The 17,916-nt window shown below is 36.1% G+C and overlaps 1 protein-coding gene across 1 annotated transcript in view; it reads left to right on the top strand.

Moving 5' to 3' along the window:
- The window catches only part of MOXD1 (monooxygenase DBH like 1), a 104,372-nt gene extending 90,376 nt beyond the window's left edge, over positions 1-13,996 (top strand). Inside the window, exons 11-12 of the mRNA XM_527504.8 lie at positions 12,099-12,267; positions 12,737-13,996. Of these exons, the coding sequence (XP_527504.4) occupies positions 12,099-12,267; positions 12,737-12,901 (334 nt within the window). The 3' untranslated portion in view covers positions 12,902-13,996. The remainder of the gene's footprint in view (positions 1-12,098; positions 12,268-12,736) is intronic.
- The last annotated feature ends 3,920 nt before the right edge of the window (positions 13,997-17,916 follow it).

Below are 17,916 nucleotides of genomic sequence, written 5' to 3'. Positions count from 1 at the left end.
TACAAAAATTTTCTCCCATTCTGTAGGTTGTCTCTGATCTGATGATAGTTTCTTTTGCTGTGCAGAAGTTCTTTAGTTTAATTAGATCCCATTTGTCAATTTTGGCATTTGTTGCAATTGCTTTTGGCGTTTTTGTCATGAAGTCTTTGCCCATGCCTATGTCCTGAATGGTATTGCCTAGGTTTTCTTCTAGGGTTTCTATGGTTTGCAGTTTTACACTTAAGTCTTTAATCCATCTGAGTTAATTTTTGTATAAGGTGTAAGGAAGGGGTTCAGTTTTGGTTTTCAGCCTATGGCTAAGCTGTTTTCCCAGCACCATTTAGTGAATAGGAGATCCTTTCCCCATTGCTTGTTTTTGTCAAGTTTGTTAATGGTTGTAGATGTGTGGTGTTATTTCTGAGGTCTTTGTTCTTCTCCATGTCTGTTTTTGCACCAGTATCATGCTGTTTTAGTTACTGTAGCCTTGTAGTATAGTTTGAAGTCAGGTAGTGTGATGCCTCCAGCTTTGTTCTTTTTGCTTAGGATTGTCTTAGCTATACAGGGTCTTCTTTGATTCCATATGAAATTTAAAATAGTTGTTGATAATTCTGTAAAGAATGTCAATGGTAGTTTGATGGAAATAGCGTTAAATCTATAAATTATGTTGGGCAGTATGACCATTTTCATGATATTGATTCTACCTATCCATGAAAATGGAATGTTTTTCCATTTATTTTTGTACTCTTTTATTTCCTTGAGCAGTGGTTGATAGTTCTCCTTAAAGAGGTCCTTCACATCCCTTGTTAGCTGTATTCCTAGGTATTTTATTCTCTTTGTAGCAATTGTGAATGGAAGTTCATTCATGATTTGGCTCTCTGCTTGTCTATTGTTGGTGTAAAGGAATGCTTGTGATTTTTGCACATTGATTTTGTATCCTGAGACTTTGCTGAAGATGCTTATCAGTTTAAGAAGTCTTGGGGCTGAGATGATGGGGTTTTCTAAATATAAAATTATGTCATCTGCAAACAGAGATAATTTGACTTCCTCTCTTCCTATTTAAATACTCTTTGTTTCTTTCTATTGCCTGATTGCCCTGGCCAAAATATCCAATACTATGTTGAACAGGAGTGGTGAGAGAGGGCATCCTTGTCTTGTACCAGTTTTCAAAGGGAATGCTTCCAGCTTTTGCCCATTCAATATGGTACTGGCTGTGGCATTGACATAAATAGCTCTTATTATTTTGAGATATTTCCATCAATACCTTGTTTATTGAGAGTTTTCAACATGAAAGGATGTTGAATTTTATCAAAGGCCTTTTGTGCGTCTATTGAGATAATCATGTGGTTTTTGACTTTGATTCTGTTTATGTGATGGATTATGTTTATTGATTTGCATGGGTTGAACCTGCCTTGTATCCCAGGGATGAAGCCGACTTGATTGTGGTGGATAAGTTTTTTGATGTGCTGCTGGATTTGGTTTGCCAGTATTTTATTGTGTATTTTCGCATCGATGTTCATAAGGAATATTGGCCTGAAGTTTTCTTTTTTTGTTGTGTCTCTTCCCGGTTTTGGTATCAAGATGATGCTGGCTTCATAAAATGAGTTAGGGAGGAGTCCCTCTTTTTCAATTATTTGAAATAGTTTCAGAAGGAATGGTAACAGTTCCTCTTTGTATTTCTGGTAGAATTCAGCTGTGAATCCATCTGTTCCTGGGCTTCTTTTTGTTAGTAGGCTATTAATTACTGCCTCAACTTCAGAACTTGTTATTGGCCTATTCAGGGATTTGACTTCTTCCTGGTTTAGTCTTGGGAAGGTGTATGTGTCCAGGAACTTACCCATTTCTTCTAGATTTTCTAGTTTATTTGCATAGAGGTGTTTATATTCTCTGATGGTAGTTTGTATTTCTGTGGGGCCATTGGTGACATCCCCTTTGTCATTTTTTCATTGTGTCTATTTGATTCTTCTGTCTTTTCCTCTTTATTTTCTAGCTAGTGATCTATCTATTTTGTTATTTTTTTTTTCAAAAAACCACTTCCTGGATTCATTGATTTTTTTGAGAGTTTTTCCTGTTTCTATCTCCATCAATTCTTTTCTGATTTTAGTTATTTCTTGTCTTCTGCTAGCTTTTGGATTAGTTTTCTCTTGCCTCTCTATCTCTTTTAACTGTGATGTTAAGGTGTTGATTTGAGATCTTTCTAGCTTTCTGATGTGGGGATTTAGTGCTATAAATTTCCTTCTTGACACTGCTTTAGCTGTGTCCCAGAGATTCTGGTACGTTGTCTCTTTGTTCTCATTGGTTTCAAAGAACTTGATTTCTGTCTTAATTTCATTATTTACCCAGGAGTCATTCAGGACCAGGTTGTTCGATTTCCATTAATTGTATGGTTTTGAGTGAGTTTGTTAATCCTGAGTTCTAATTTGACTGCACTGTGGTCTGAGAGACTGTTTGTTTAATGACTTCAGTTCTGTTGCATTTGTCGAGAAGTGTTTTACTTCCAATTATGTGGTCGATTTTAGAATAAGTGCCATGTGGCACTGAGAAGAATGTATGTTTTGTTGATTTCAGGTAGACAGTTCGGTAGACGTCTACTAGGTCCACTTGATCCAGAGCTGATTTCAAGTCCTGAATATCCTTGTTAATTTTCTGTCTTGTTTTTCTGTCTAATACTGACAGTGGGGTGTTAAAGTCTCCCACTATTATTGTGTGGGAGTCTAAGTCTCTTTGTAGGTCTCTAAGAACTTGTTTTATGAATCTGGGTGCTCCTGTATTGAGTGCATATATATTTAGAATAGTTAGCTCTTCTTGTTGAATTTTTCCCCTTACCATTACGTAATGCCCTTCTTTGTCTTTTTTGATCTTTGTTGGTCTAAAGTCTATTTTGTCAGAGACTAGGATTGCAACCCCTGCTTTTTTTTTTCTTTCAATTTGCTTGGTAAATTTTCTTCCATCCCTTTTAATTTGAGCCTATGTGTGTCTTTGCACGTGAGATGCGTCTCCTGAATATAGCACACTGATGGGTCTTGACTCTATCCAGTTTGCCAATCTGTGTCTTTTAATTGGGGACTTTAGCCAATTTACATTTAAGGTTAGTATTGTTATGTGTGAATTTGATAATTTGATCCTGTCATCATGCTGCTATTTGATGATTTTGCACACTAGTTGATGCAGTTTCTTCATAGTGTCATTGGTCTTTACAATTTGGTATGTTTTCACAGTGGCTGGTACGAGTTTTTCCTTTCCATATTTAGTGCTTCTTTCAGGAGCTCTTCCAGGGCAGGCCTGGTAGTATCAAAATCCCTCAGCATTTGCTTGTCTGAAAAGGATTTTATTTTTCCTTCACTTATAAAGCTTAGTTTTGCTGGATATAAAATTCTGGGTTGAAAATTATTTTCTTTAAGAATGTTGAATATTGGCCCCCAATCTCTTCTGGCTTGTAGAGTTTCTGCTGAGAGATCCACTGTTAGTCTGATGGGCTTCCCTTTGTAGGTGACCTGGCCTTTCTCTCTGGCTGCCCTTAACAGTTTGTCCTCCATTTTGACCTTGGAGAATCTGATTATTATGTGTCTTGGGGTTGATCTTCTCGTGGAGTATCTTAATGGTGTTCTCTGTATTTCCTGATTTGCATGTTGGCCTGTTTTTTAGGTTGGGGAAGTTCTCCTGGATAATATCCCGAAGCATGTTTTCCAGCTTGTTTCCATTTTCCCCATCTCCTTCTGGTACTCCAATGAGTCATAGGTTAGGTCTTTTTATGAAGTCCTATATTTCTTGGAGGCTTTGTTCATTCCTTTTCATTCTTTTTTCTCTAGTCTTGTCTGCATGCCTTATTTCAGCAAGGTGGCCTTCAAATTCTGATATCTTTTCTTCTGCTTGGTTGATTCAGCTGTTGATATTTGTGTATGCTTCATGAAATTCTCGTGCTGTATTTTTCAGCTTCATCAAGTCATTAATATTCCTCTCTAAACTGATTATTCTTGTTAGCAGTTCCTCAACCTTTTATGAAGTTTCTTAGCTTCTTTGCATTGGGTTAGAATATGCTTCTTTAGCCCAGCATAGTTTTTATTACCCATCTTCTGAAGCCTGCTTCTGTCAATTCATCCATCTGATCCTCCATCTAGTTCTGCACCCTTGATGGAGCGATGTTGCAATCATTTGGAGGAGAAGAGGCACTCTGACCTTTTGGATTTTCAGCATATTTTTATTGATTCTTTCTCATCTTCATGAGTTTGTCTAGTTTTGGTATTCAAGGCTGCTGACCCTTGGATGGGGTTTTTGTGAGTGCTTTTTTTGTTGTCATTGATGCTGTTGTTGTTGCTTCCTGCTTGTTTTTCTTTCAACAGTCAGGTCCCTCTTCTGTAGGGCTGCTGCAGTTTGCTGGGTGTTCACTTCAGGCCCTATTCATCTGATTATTTCCCACACCTAGAGATGACACTCCAGGAGGCTAGAGAACAGCAAAGATGAGTGCCTACTCCTTCTTCTGGGACCTCTGACCTCAAGGAGCACCAACCTGATGCTAGTAGGATTACTCCTGTACAACCCCTATTGAAGGGTCTCACCCATTTGGCTGGCATAGGGAACAGGACTCATTTTACAAAGCACTTTGTCCCTTGATGGAGGGTGTGTGCCTTGTTGGGAGAAAACCCACTCATCTGGGCTGCCTGGATTCCTCAGAACTACCAGGAGGAAAGGCGAAGCCTGCTGGTCCACAGAGGCTGCAGCCACCCCTCCCCTTAGGGGCTTAGGACTAGGGAGATCCAGCTTCTGTCCCTGAGCCTCTAGTTGGAGTCATTGGAGTTCCTCCAGGGAAGCCCCACCCAGTGAGGAAGGATGGGTCAGGGTCAAGCCTGAAGAGGCATTCTGGTGGAAGACTGCCACAGCCAGTGTGTTGGGCTGAGGGGGACAAGTCTTGTGACCAAGCCATCCAGCCTCTCTGGCTCCAGCAGGGGAAAAGCACAGTCTGGAGCTATAGAGATGGATGCTGCCCTTCCCTCGCCCAGGGAGCTTAGTATGTTAGGCAGTTGCGAGTCCTAGTGCTGGCTGCTGCTCCTCTCCCAAGGAGCTCAAACAGCTTAGACAGCAGGCAGCTGCGGTGCTGGTCGACCCTGCCCTCGGGAGTTTGGTAGGCTTAAGCAGATTCCAGTTGAGAGACTGTTGGCTAAGTTTATGTTTACTCCATAGACTCTCAAAATGTTCTTAAAATAATATATTTTTCATCCTTACCAGTGATGTGTAAGAACTCCTGTTACTCAATATTCTTGGCAGTATTTTGTATTTTCAGTATTTTGCATTTTATCCATTTTAATGTGTATCTAGTGATATTTTCTTGTGGCTTTATTTTCCATTTTCCTTGTGACTAATGATACTGAGCCTCTTTCACATGTTTATTGGTTATTGTAAAGCAGGTTCGCTGTGCAGGTTGTCTGAGTCCAGTAAGAAAAATCATACTTATACACAACAAGTTACATTAAATGGGTTTATTGCTTACAGATAGGCAGCGAAAACAACAGAATCCTAGAATTTATTGTAAGCCAGTTTTCCAAGGCTCAGGAAATCTGCCTGGAATAGATGGAGCCTCTACTGTACATGTCCCAGTTGCATGACAGCTGAAAGACCTTGACAAGCAGCCCATTCTTGGTTTTATATCCCAGGGCAATGTGAGATTCAAGGCTAAAGCATTGAAGGACTCTCTGTTTCCAGGGGAGTCTCTTAGTTGGCTTGGGGTGGGATAACAAAATAGCTTAGACTGGGTAATTTATAAACTACAGAAAATTATTGCTTATTGTTGTGAAGATGGGGAAGTCCAAAATCAAGGCACCAGCAGTTTCAGTGTCTTCTGAGGGCTTGCTCTCCACTTCCAAGACGGCACCTTCTTGCTGTGTTCTCACAGGTAGAAGGTACAATTGGAAGGTTCCCTCAAGTCTCTTTTGTAAGGGTACTAATTCCATTGATGAGCATGGAACCCTCTTGACCTAATCACCTCCTCAAGGCCCCACCTCTTAATACACTGCAGTGGAGATGAGATTTCAACATGAGTTTTGGAGGGACATGAACATTCAAACCCTATTGGGGGTACTGGAACAGAACCTGGGCTATTCCAGTCAGTCCCTTCCTATCTCAAGATTTTCTGTTTCCAGCACATTATATAGTTATTCTTGAGAACTACAAGCAAAAATGAGAATGGATTGGATTGGTCCAGGGCCACCCAGAGAATTGTCCTAAGGTTTTATGTATATATATATATATATATACACACACACACACACACATATGTGTGTGTATATATGTATATATATGTGTATATATGTGTGTGTATATATATGTACATGTGTATAAATAAATATGTGTGTGTGTGTGTGTGTGTGTGTGTGTGTGTGTATGTATACAGTCAGCCCTCTGCTTTCCCAGATGCAGAACATGGATTCTGCATCCATGGATTCAACCAACTTCAGATAAAAAATGTTTGAAAAAATTGCATCTATATGGAACATGCACAGAATATTTTTATTGTCATCATTCCTTGATGATACAGCATAATAACCATCTACATAGCACTTACATTGTATTAGGTATTATAAGTAATCTGGAGGTAATTTAAAGTAGCTAGGAGCATGTGCATAAGTTATATGTAACTACTACACCATTTTATATAAGTGTCTTGAACATCACAGATTTTGCTATCCTCAGTCCCCCATGGATACCAAGGGGCAACTGTGTATTTCTTTTTAATTATTTGTTAGAATTTTTGTTCATTGTTAATTGAATTACTTGTTTTCTTATTACTGAGTTGTAAGAATTCTTTATACTTTGGATGTAAGTTCTCTGTTGGATGCCTGTTTACAGACAATTTCTCCCAGTCTGTGGCTTGACTTTCATTTTATAAAAGCTGTATTTATTGAAGTTTGTTTCATCATTTTTTTGGTTTGTTTTGTGCTTTTCATATCCTGCTTAAAAAGTCTTTGCCTACTCAAGGGAGGACTTTCTCTTGTTTTTCCCCCTGAAAAGTTCACAGTTTTAGCTTTTACATTTAGGTGGATCCATTTTGAACATATTTTTGTGTGTAGTGTAAGGTAAATCCAACGTTCTTTGTTTTTCATATAGATATCAAGTTGTACAAGAACCATTTGATGAAAGAAAACTACCTTTTTACTATTGAATTACTTTGGAATATTTGCTGGAAAATCATTTGTCCATATATTGGTTCTTTCTGGATTTTCTATTCTGTTTCATTGCTCTATATGTTTAGCCTTACTCTAAAACCACATTTAATTATTTTAGTTTTATAGGAAGTCTTAAATGTAGGTCTCCAAAACTTTGTCATTTTTTCCCAAAATTATTTTGATAGTCTAGGTTTATTCTATTTTCATACATACATTTAAATCAACTTGTCAATTTCATTTTTAAAAAGGACCTGCTGGGATTTGATTGGGATTATACTGAATTTCTAGACAATTTGAGAGAATTGATACCTTAACAATATTGAGTCTTCTAATCTATGAACATGGTATGCCTCTTCACTTATTTACTGTTCTTTCATTTCTCTAAGCACTTTTTTGTGGTTTTCAATATAGAAGTTTTGCGCATGTTTTGTTAATAATATGTTTTTTTTAAGTTTTAGTTATCCTTGTCTGCTAATTCTTTAATCTCTGTCATTTCAAGATCTTGGAGTATTGACTGATTTTTTCTTCTAGTTTAGATTCACATTTACATACTTGTTGATGTGTTTAATAATTTTTTGACTAGACATAGACAACAGGACATTATGCACATTCTGTTAATTAGTACTAGGTTGTTTTTATTTCTTTAAAGAACCTTGTTAGCGTGAGTCTAGAATAGATGTTTACTCCGTGTAGTCAACAGAGACATTCCACTCTGGCTAGTTTGAGCTCAAATGTCTGCTAGCTCTATACAGGCTCTGGGAATTGTTTAGGTCACAATCTTCTAGTTGTTCATTGCCCAGTCTTGTGGATTTTACCCTAAATATAGTTGGCTTATTGCTTAGTTACTGACTCAGAGGATCCTTATACAAATTTTTCCTCTGCAATAGTCTACCTTGAATATGTAAGCTTCTTCAGACTCCCTTAACTCTGGTTTTTATCTCCTTAACTTATTGAGATCGTCATTTTCTGTTTCGAAATTCCCTTTCCTGCATTCTGGTCCAGAGAATGCTTCTAGGCAGAAAGCTGGGATGAACATAATATTCAAACACCTTATTTGTTTCCTTCCTTTTGGGGATCATAGTTCTGTGCTATTTTCCAATGTCCAAACCAGCTGTTTCATATGGTTTGTCGAATTTTGAGTTTTTTACAGGAAGTTAGTGTCAGTTACTCCAACATGGCCAAAAGTGGAAGTCTGTTAATGAATTTTTGTTCCTTTTGCTAGTTTTTGATCACATGTTTACTTGCTTGATGGATGGAGAGTCTGTAATATAGTTCATTTAGCTATAAGTACATGGACTTTGTTTCTTGGTTAAATCTTCCATCTCTCTTCCTTCCTTCTCCTTCTCTACCCCGAGAAAGACACTAGCAATAAAACTTTTAAAACAGGAGTCCAGAGAGGCTCAGATAAGAAATGTAACCACAGATTATTTTTCTCCATCTGCTTTTCAATTTATATAGAACAGAGGGACCAAGTATAAAAATCATTAAACTTTTAAAATTCCCATTGATCAGTTTGAATTTATAAGAATAAATAGCTTTATGTTCCACTTAAAAATTTAAAAAATTACTCTACCATGGTGTATTGCAGTCAACTTTGCTATCTTCTTAGAAAAACATGTCTCAGAGTTTAGATGGAATTTACAAAGGAAAATTACCCATCAATATTAAAGCATAATAATAACACTGTTTTTTATTGACTACAGTAATATATATATATGTATATATAATACCATTCGTTTACATGTATGTATGGAGAGACATTTACACACTGACAAGATATGCAGAAATGTAACTTTTTATTTCTGTAACATTCCCAATTATTTCCAACTAATCCCTAATCCCAGTAAAAGCAGAAATACTTGCTACTTTAAGGTTACCTGGTTTAAAGCTTAGTCTTTTTGAAAAAAAGTATTCAGGATAAATATTCACTTTTTCTGTCTGCTCTTTTCTCTAGGAGATAATTTGGAAGTGTGTAGGATAGGCTAGAAAGGTTAGAGATGACAAGTAGGATGTTTATTAGTATAAAGTTATTATAGAACAGGGGCCTAAACCAAGTTAGTGGGAGTGGAAAGGAGATGATAAATATGAGACAAAGATGCCATCTCAGAAAGGTTGGTGACCACATCCCCAGGTCACCCAGCCTCAGTCATTCTGTCTCCAACATACGAGCCATTGGGCTTGGCCTTTCTACGTATCTGTTCTAAAAACTGACAAATGGGGTTACACCTCTTCTGTCACTTTATGTTGGACAATCTCAATAATAGGCAATTTAGTAAATTATTATAGCAGCAAAGCTTTTTAAGATTTCATCTGTGTATAATGGTCACACTATTCACTCTTAACAGCGGGGCACCAGAGGCTTTAGGCCACCTAAGCACCATAGTAAAGCTGTCGTGCCACCTTGTGGTGTTTCAGATGGTTACAGACTGATGATTTTCCCCTAGCATTTATCTGGTTATAAAATTGATTTTCTCTTTTTCAAATTAGGCATTTTATCTTTTTGAAAAGTAAATTTTATTTTTAATAATTGACTTAAAATGATCAATAGCTGTAGCTTTTAGTGCTTTTAAAAGGACATTGTATGCAAATATAATAACTTCTTTCAAGTCAAGTTTTTGCTTGATACTAATTCTGGATTGTGTCTCTACAAAATTGTCACAATATGTTTAATTTTCAAATGCTATAGATTTTAGGCCATTGCTAGGTATGTTTATGTAATGCGATGCTGATTGCTCTTACTTTATGGGGCTTCACTTTAAGGTCTTTGTATAAAATAATGCATTTAAAACTCAACAAAGATATATATTGATTCTAATTAAAGGAAATTATGAAAAATGTAAAGATCTATATATATTACCTATTTTCCTCATTGTCTCACTTATTAGATATGGAAGAAATATTTCAAATTTAGACATAAAAAATTATCTTTATAACTCCAAGAAATTAATAAGGAACTTTTAATTTACTTAAAAAGATGATATTCAATGTGCCTGAGTGGGTTATGTATGTTAGAGAGAGAGAGAGAGAGAGGGAGAGAGAAATGATATAAATAAATTTAAAAAATATGAAGATTAATGTATATTCTTCAGCTGAGATTATTTGATAATTATAGAAATTACTGTAACATCTTGGGATGTTATGAGTGCCAGATACTTTCTAGTCACCATGATAATTTCCTGCAAGGTCCATGGATTAATGTAAAATTTTGTGACACGCCAGCACTTACACTTTTCCCTTTTTCAGGAATCAATAATATAAAACTTATATTTAATGAAAGACAACACCTGAAAACTATCTTTTCAAGCAAGTTATGTCATTCACTTTTTCACTTCACTTTTTCTGTCACTTTTTCTGTCTGCTCATGTCATTCTTGTGATTTCTTTTTCCTTTCTTGAATATTTGGCATGTGATTTTTGGAGTGGCAGGTGAAGGCAGAGTGTATTCTATATAGGGTATTTTTTTTCTCAGTACATTTTTAAAATTTCAACTTTTATTTTAGGTTCAAGGGATGCATGTTTAGGTTTGTTACAATGGTATATTGTGTGAAACTGAGGTTTAGGGTATGAATGATTCCATCACCCAGGTAGTGAGCCAGGCACCCAACAGGTAGTTTTTTCATTCTTGTCTCCCTCTCTCCCTCTCTCTCTAGTAGTTCCCAGTGTCTGTTTTTCCCATCTTTATGTCTATGTGTATTCAATGATTAGATCCCACTTATATGTGAGAACACACGGTTTTTGGTTTTCTGTTCCTGTGTAATTCACTTAGGATGTTGGCCTCCAGATGCACCCATGCTGCTGCAAAGGACATGATTTCTTTCTTTTTTTGTGTGGCTACATAGTATTCCATGGTGTATATGTACCACATTTTCTTTATCTAGTCCACCTTTGATGGACACCTTGGTTGATTCCATGTCTTTGCTATTGTGAATAGTGCTATGATGAACATACAAATGCATGTGGTCTTTTTGGTAGAACTATTTATTTTCCTTTGGGTATATAGCTAGTAATAGGATTACTGGGTTGAATGGTAGTTCTGTTCTAAGTTCTTTGAGAAATCTACAAACTGCTTCCACAGTTGGCTGAACTAATTTACATCCCCACCAACAATGTATAAGCATTGTCTTTTCTCTGCAACCTTGCCAATATCAGTTGTTGTTTTTTTTTGCATTTTAATAATAGCCCTTCTGACTGGTGAGATGGTATCTCACTCTGGTTTTTATTTGCATTTTTCTGATGATTATTAGTGATGTGGAGCATTTTTTCATGTTTTTTGGCCTCATGTATGTCTTCTTTTGAGAAATGAGTAAAATTTTTGAAGCATTGATCAAATCACATTTTTTGTTGTATTTGTCTTCTCACTTAGCTAAGCCAAAACAGATCAGCCAGCAGGGGTCAGGCTTTTATAGTGTATGGGTTTGAACTTTCCATCTCTCACAGTATCTTTTAGGAACCTGCAGGTTTCTTGATTACACCATTAGCATTGTACTTTTCAGAAATGAATGCTTACCAGTTAATTTTTTAACTAGAACCAAACCAAATTAATTTAGAATTGTGAGACTCTGTAGAAGCTTTCTGAGACAAAATTATTTGTTTAAATTTTGACCGGGCATGGTGGCTCACACCTATAATCCCAGCACTTTGAGTGGTGGAGGTGGGAGGGTTGCTTGCGCCTGGGAGTTCCAGACCAACCTGGGCAACGTAGCAAGACCCAATCTCTATTAAAAAATATAAAATTAAAAATAAAATTAATGCCAATCTGCTACTAAAAAAATAAATATCATTCTTTAAAAATCTTTTATTTGGTATTTCTTCTAGTAATCACTGATGAGCTCATCAACGTTTTGCATTAGGTTATCTATGTGTATGAAAATGAATAAGTGTGAGATCTATTTTAGGATGCTGAAAAGTAAAGGAAACATGTAATGCATTTGTTCTGAATATGACTAACTGTGTCTTTTAAATTCAGGACCTGGCCTTTCATTATCAAAAGTCCCAAGCAATATAAAAACCTTTCTTTCATGGATGCTATGAATAAGTTTAAATGGACTAAAAAGGAAGGTCTCTCCTTCAACAAGCTGGTCCTCAGCCTTCCAGTGAATGTGAGATGTTCCAAGACAGACAATGCTGAGTGGTCGGTAAGCTCTTTTTAACCTCTGACAACCCAGATGACACATTTTATCTGAATCTATTACAGGAAAACCTAAGGAGAAGACAAATATCCATAAATCCAGGGGTCCAGTTGCCTTCTAATGTCTGATAATTTTTGTTCAATGATTACTTGGATTGACTGAAAACTCCTCATTCTACCCCCTTTCAAGAGAAAAATTAGTTCTAAAACTAAGGTTGGGATAGAGCAGGAACAGGCCGGAATGAGTGCTGCAAAGAGCAATAGAGCCTGCTTTGTATTCTTTCCCAAAGGAGTGTCTGGCCCTCTTTTCTGTTTCCTCCTTAACCCTAGGTTTCTGACTCCCCCAGTGTGTGACTCCTTTAGTAACCACTCCTGCCCCCTTTATCCCCTGCAGAAGTGTGGGCAGCTGAGCAACTTGGTCACTGTGCTGCCTTAAATCAGATGTTCATTTGCATGGTTTGTGCTTCCATTTTCAGATTCAAGGAATGACAGCATTACCTCCAGATATAGAAAGACCCTATAAAGCAGAACCTTTGGTGTGTGGCACGTCTTCTTCCTCTTCCCTGCACAGAGATTTCTCCATCAACTTGCTTGTGTGCCTTCTGCTACTCAGCTGCACGCTGAGCACCAAGAGCTTGTGATCAAAATTCTGTTGGACTTGACAATGTTTTCTATGATCTGAACCTGTCATTTGAAGTACAGGTTAAAGACTGTGTCCACTTTGGGCATGAAGAGTGTGGAGACTTTTCTTCCCCATTTTCCCTCCCTCCTTTTTCCTTTCCATGTTACATGAGAGACATCAATCAGGTTCTCTTCTCTTTCTTAGAAATATCTGATGTTATATATACATGGTCAATAAAATAAAACTGGCCTGACTTAAGATAACCATTTTTAAAAATTGGGCTGTCATGCAGGAATAAAAGAATTCTTTCTTTCCTACTACATTCTGTTTTATTTAAATACTTGTTGCTATTTCACTTTTTGACTTGACTTTTATATTTCTTTAAAAAATTCCTTCCTTTTAAAAAACATAAAAGGGACTACTGTTCATTCCAGTTTTCTTCTTCTTTGTTGTTCTTCTAGTGTGACTTTTCAAGTGTAACAGCCATTCTTCCTGACTTTAATATTGTCCAGTTCTGGTCTTTTCTGTGAATTACCACTGGGCCCCTTACCTCAATGCTTTTTGTTGATGCCCACTCTGGTTCCCTTGTTTATCTGAGTCTGTTGGTACCCCAAATGACCCCACACCCATCTTAAAGTACTTTTTTTCACCTTCCCTGTTTAGTACTGGCCAGATGAGTTTTTTCTAGAGCTCTGTCACTATCTGAAAAGAAGGAGGCTATGGGAAACATAGAAATGGTATGTATTAATAACTGATCATAGGCTGAGGAGAAAAAATGTAGCTGGCGGCAAACCCAGTGCTGTGAGGTGACTTATATGAGGTTCCAGATCAAAGACAGACCGTGTGAGCCAGTCCAGGAGGGTGTAAGTTCTGAATGGTTCCTTGCTGACTTTGGGTGACACATGTACCACATACTGGCTCAGTTTAAGTCATGGTTCTATTGTAGATTTATTTTTATATTAGTTAATAAATGACTTTAAATTGTCACCAGTTGAAAATCTTGTCACTCTTTTGGTTTTCTTTATATAGCTCAGCCAAATCTTGTTTTATGTCCTGTCCTCATCTCTTAAGCTAAATCTGTTTGGATCATATTAATAAACTAAATGAAATTACACTTTTGTGTGGTATTTTATACATTGTTTAAGAAAAGTAAGTGATTCAGTACTAGTATTGACAGTAAAAGTCAATTCAGAATGTTGCATTTTCCATTCCGTTTTGAAGCCCTTTTTGCCCCACAATGTCTTCAACACAAACCGTATTGCCTTTTGAATAAATATGTTTCGGAGTATTTCCTTCTTGATTCTTAGAACTTGTACATTTGATGAAATGTTTTTAATATTTTTGAGGCATATTTTTGAGTTTACTTTATTTCTTTTTATTTTATAAGTGCTATTTCACATTCTATGATTTTCCATTCAAATATTTATATGAGAAATATAATTCCAAATGCTCCCTATTTGAAATTTTACGTTGATTTTTACTTCAGAATTTCTGAATTTGAGGTATCAAAGTCAAATGATTTCCTCCTGAGATTCTGTAATATTATATTTGTTCTTACCAAGAACAAATATTCTGTAATATTATATTTTTAAGTCAATTATTAAAAATAAAACTTACTTTTCAAAAAGATAAAATGCCTAATTTGAAAAAGAGAAAATCAATTTTATAACCAGATAAATGCTAGGGGAAAATCATCAGTCTGTAACCATCTGAAACACCACAAGGTGGCACGACAGCTTTACTATGGTGCTTAGGTTGCCTAAAGCCTCTGGTGCCCCGCTGTTAAGAGTGAATAGTGTGACCATTATACACAGATGAAATCTTAAAAAGGTTTTCTGTTTTTGGTAAAGACAGGGTCTCACCATGTTGCCCAGGCTTGTCTCAAACTCCTGAGCTCAAGCAATCTATCCTCTTTGGCCTCCCAAAGTGCTGGGATTATAGGCTTGAGCCACTGTGCCCGGCCCTCTGTTTTTTATTAATCTAGAGTGGTACAACTTACAGAAAAAATGAAAAACAATTTACCATTTTCTCAGGGAATATGCTAAAATGAATTATTTGACATCAATAAGGTATTTCAGAAATGTTGACAAGGCGGCATATCTTTGGAACATTTCAGACCTATAGATAGAGACTACCTTTATTTCCTAAGTAATTTTATTCCTTAAGAGAATGCTAAATTTCAAAATCCTGCCTTATTTCCCAACAATGAAAGCAGAAAAATTAAAAAACAAAATTCATCAGATGAGTTATAAGTGACTCTCTTTGACCAGTCACAGCTTTTGCCCTTTCTAAAGGTTTTCCATCACAAAGAGCAAAATATTTCCAGTGACTTTTTTGGTCATCATGATGTTGCTAAATTGCTTTACCATAAGGAAAACCTTACGTTAAAAAGGCAACTTTTAATGAAAGTTGTTTTATAGAGTTCCCTTCATTGTCCTTTGATTAACAATAGCATGAGGACTCTGTGGCCTCAATCTAAGGTTTATTTAATAAAGACATTTCTTTTCCAACTTCTTTAATATTTGTTGTGGAATTGATATAATGTGAAAAAAGGAATTTGGGGGGAATAATATACAAATGTAGAATGAAAGCCTGAATTACCCAAGTTTCCCTCTTATTTTTACTAATCCATTAAATATTACTAACCAAAATAATGCCATACATTTTTATAATGTTTTGGAATTTGCAAAGTGTTTTCACAATATTCTCATTAATGCTTAAAACTGCTTTTACAAGTGAATAGTTATATTCAGAAAAGGTAAGTAGACAGCATGTTGTACTGTGGTAATTATGGGAGACCTAATTTCCAATTGCTTTACTTTAAACTATGTGGACATAAACTATATCCAAAATGACTTAGTAAATTTCTCTTTTCCCATCAGTAAAGTAGTGATAATAATTTCTAATCTTAAGAAGTTGCTTGTGGATTAAATATGGTAATAAAGATACAGCATCTGACACATTGAGCTCACTCAATATCAGTTTTCTTCTTTCCTTTGCAAGACCCCATGTTTAGGGTGCACAATTCCTGGCAACAGAGGCAGGTTTCCTATTTTATTTTCTATACCATTTTCCAGATATAATCAATTGAAATTTTGTTTTAACTGAATCAGTTTTTCAAAGTGAATGACAGTTAATCAAATGAATATTAGGTCTGAGTGAATTTGGCAATCACTCTCAAAAAGAAAAAAAATCAATGACTGGCTACCTGTCATTTCTCATGTTTGTGAAAAGGAAAGACATTATTCTTTGCTTTTTTTTCCTCCTGGAAATAATCTGCTGTCATGAAACTAATAAAGTTAAAATGAACCAATCTACCTTTCTCGTTTTTTTTATGATTTGCAAAAATGGAGTTCTAGTTTTTTATGAGGAAAGCTTTACAATTTTGGCCTATTTTTCCTTGCTTCATGAGACTTTTCTTCCACATTTTGTTCATGTATCTTCACCTCACTTTGACTATTTCATAAGTTGTCTTCTCTTCTTAGAATATATTTAAAAGACAGACTTTTTGAAATAATTCTATCAAATAAAACTATATTACTATTAACTGAAAATAAGGAATAATATGGGAAATAAAGGGAAGAGGGGGATTTTGTGTATTAAACAAGGGATGTGTTTCTCCCCTACAGCCATTAGATGGCTTACTGCATATCTATCTGGTATAAATCCTGCCAATGTTGGCTTGGAGGTATTAGACTTCTCAAAGAACCTGCCCCGGCCCTTCCCAGCCTACATACTTATTTCCCTATTGCCTTCATTTTCTTGCTAATTCTAAATTCAAATTACCTTAAGCTTCTTAAAGATTTTTAAATCTCCCATTTTTAAGGTTAACACAGATTTCCTAATGTCTGCTCTTTGCTTAAGTGACATGTGGTTGTACAGATGGGTTCTGCAGGAAGTCCACATGCAGCCTTTAAATAATTTTAAAATAATTCTTATTGAGGGTTGAGCTCTAAGATCAACCTTAAGTCTCCTAACCTTTTACTGTAATGATTCTGAGTCTCTTTTGAAATTTTCCAAATTGTTAGTTTGTAGTAGCTTGCATTTTATACTTCACCTTCTGTTTTGAGATTACTGTATTTAAATCTTTAACTTCTTGTTCTTTTATCTTCAATTTTTTGTTTTTAAATTTAATTTCCAGCCTTAATTCTAATCTAATCAGTTTAAGCATTGTTTGCTAATCTTTTAATTGTTTAGCCCATTAGTTATTTTAAGAAGATATACTTCTTTATTTTAATAACAGCTTGAGGAAGTGCCTAAGCCAATTGTGAGCAGTGGTGAGAATGCACTTTGTAGACAGAAAAAGTGAAGGATTTTTTTTCCCTTAGAACTCTCTGCATTTACATCACTGGCTCCCTGTAAAGAATTTCCCAGGCCAAATGAAGATTCTGCAATGAACTTGCCTAGTCATTTGCTAATCTTGCTAGAGTTAGAAGCACCGTCATTCAGATGGGATACTGGAATTGCAAGAATGGAATTGCTTTCCATAGACCATTTAGTCCTCGTATGAAGAACCATGTTCTTTAATACTCCATTATCTCCAAATGACAAAACCATAGGGTTTGGAGTAAACTATGACAATTTCCATTCCCTAGTCAGGAGCTGTCTTTGTGCAGTGCACTTGGAGAAATGAGCCATGCGGTGTACTAAGCCTTCTCTGCAAGTTGCCAGCTTTCTTCTCTTATTTGGTGGTTGCTAATTAGATAGAGAACTTTTCCCTTTCCTTCTTTTAAAATCTTCCTTTTTTTGTGTGCTTAACAGAGATTTCCTATAGTCTGTTCTTTGCTTAATTGACATGTGGTTGTACATATGGGTTCTGCAGGAAGTCCATATGCAGCTTTTAAATAATTTTAATTTGTCATCAATCATTCACCCTTGAACCAGTCTGCCGCATACTTGAAATACACGAGTGAACAAGAAAGCTAATGATGAAATCTAGTGAAGAAAACAGAGACTGTAGTTACAAATTTTTTTAAAGTCTCTTATTTCTGAGTCCTCTTTACTTAGCTGACATAGCATCAGTTCTGATGGCCA

The sequence above is a fragment of the Pan troglodytes genome, chromosome 5 (genome assembly GCF_028858775.2).
Source record: "Pan troglodytes isolate AG18354 chromosome 5, NHGRI_mPanTro3-v2.0_pri, whole genome shotgun sequence".
NCBI lineage: Eukaryota > Metazoa > Chordata > Mammalia > Primates > Hominidae > Pan > Pan troglodytes.
Note: the sequence above shows the minus strand (reverse complement) of the source record. Positions and strands in the feature narration are given on the sequence as shown.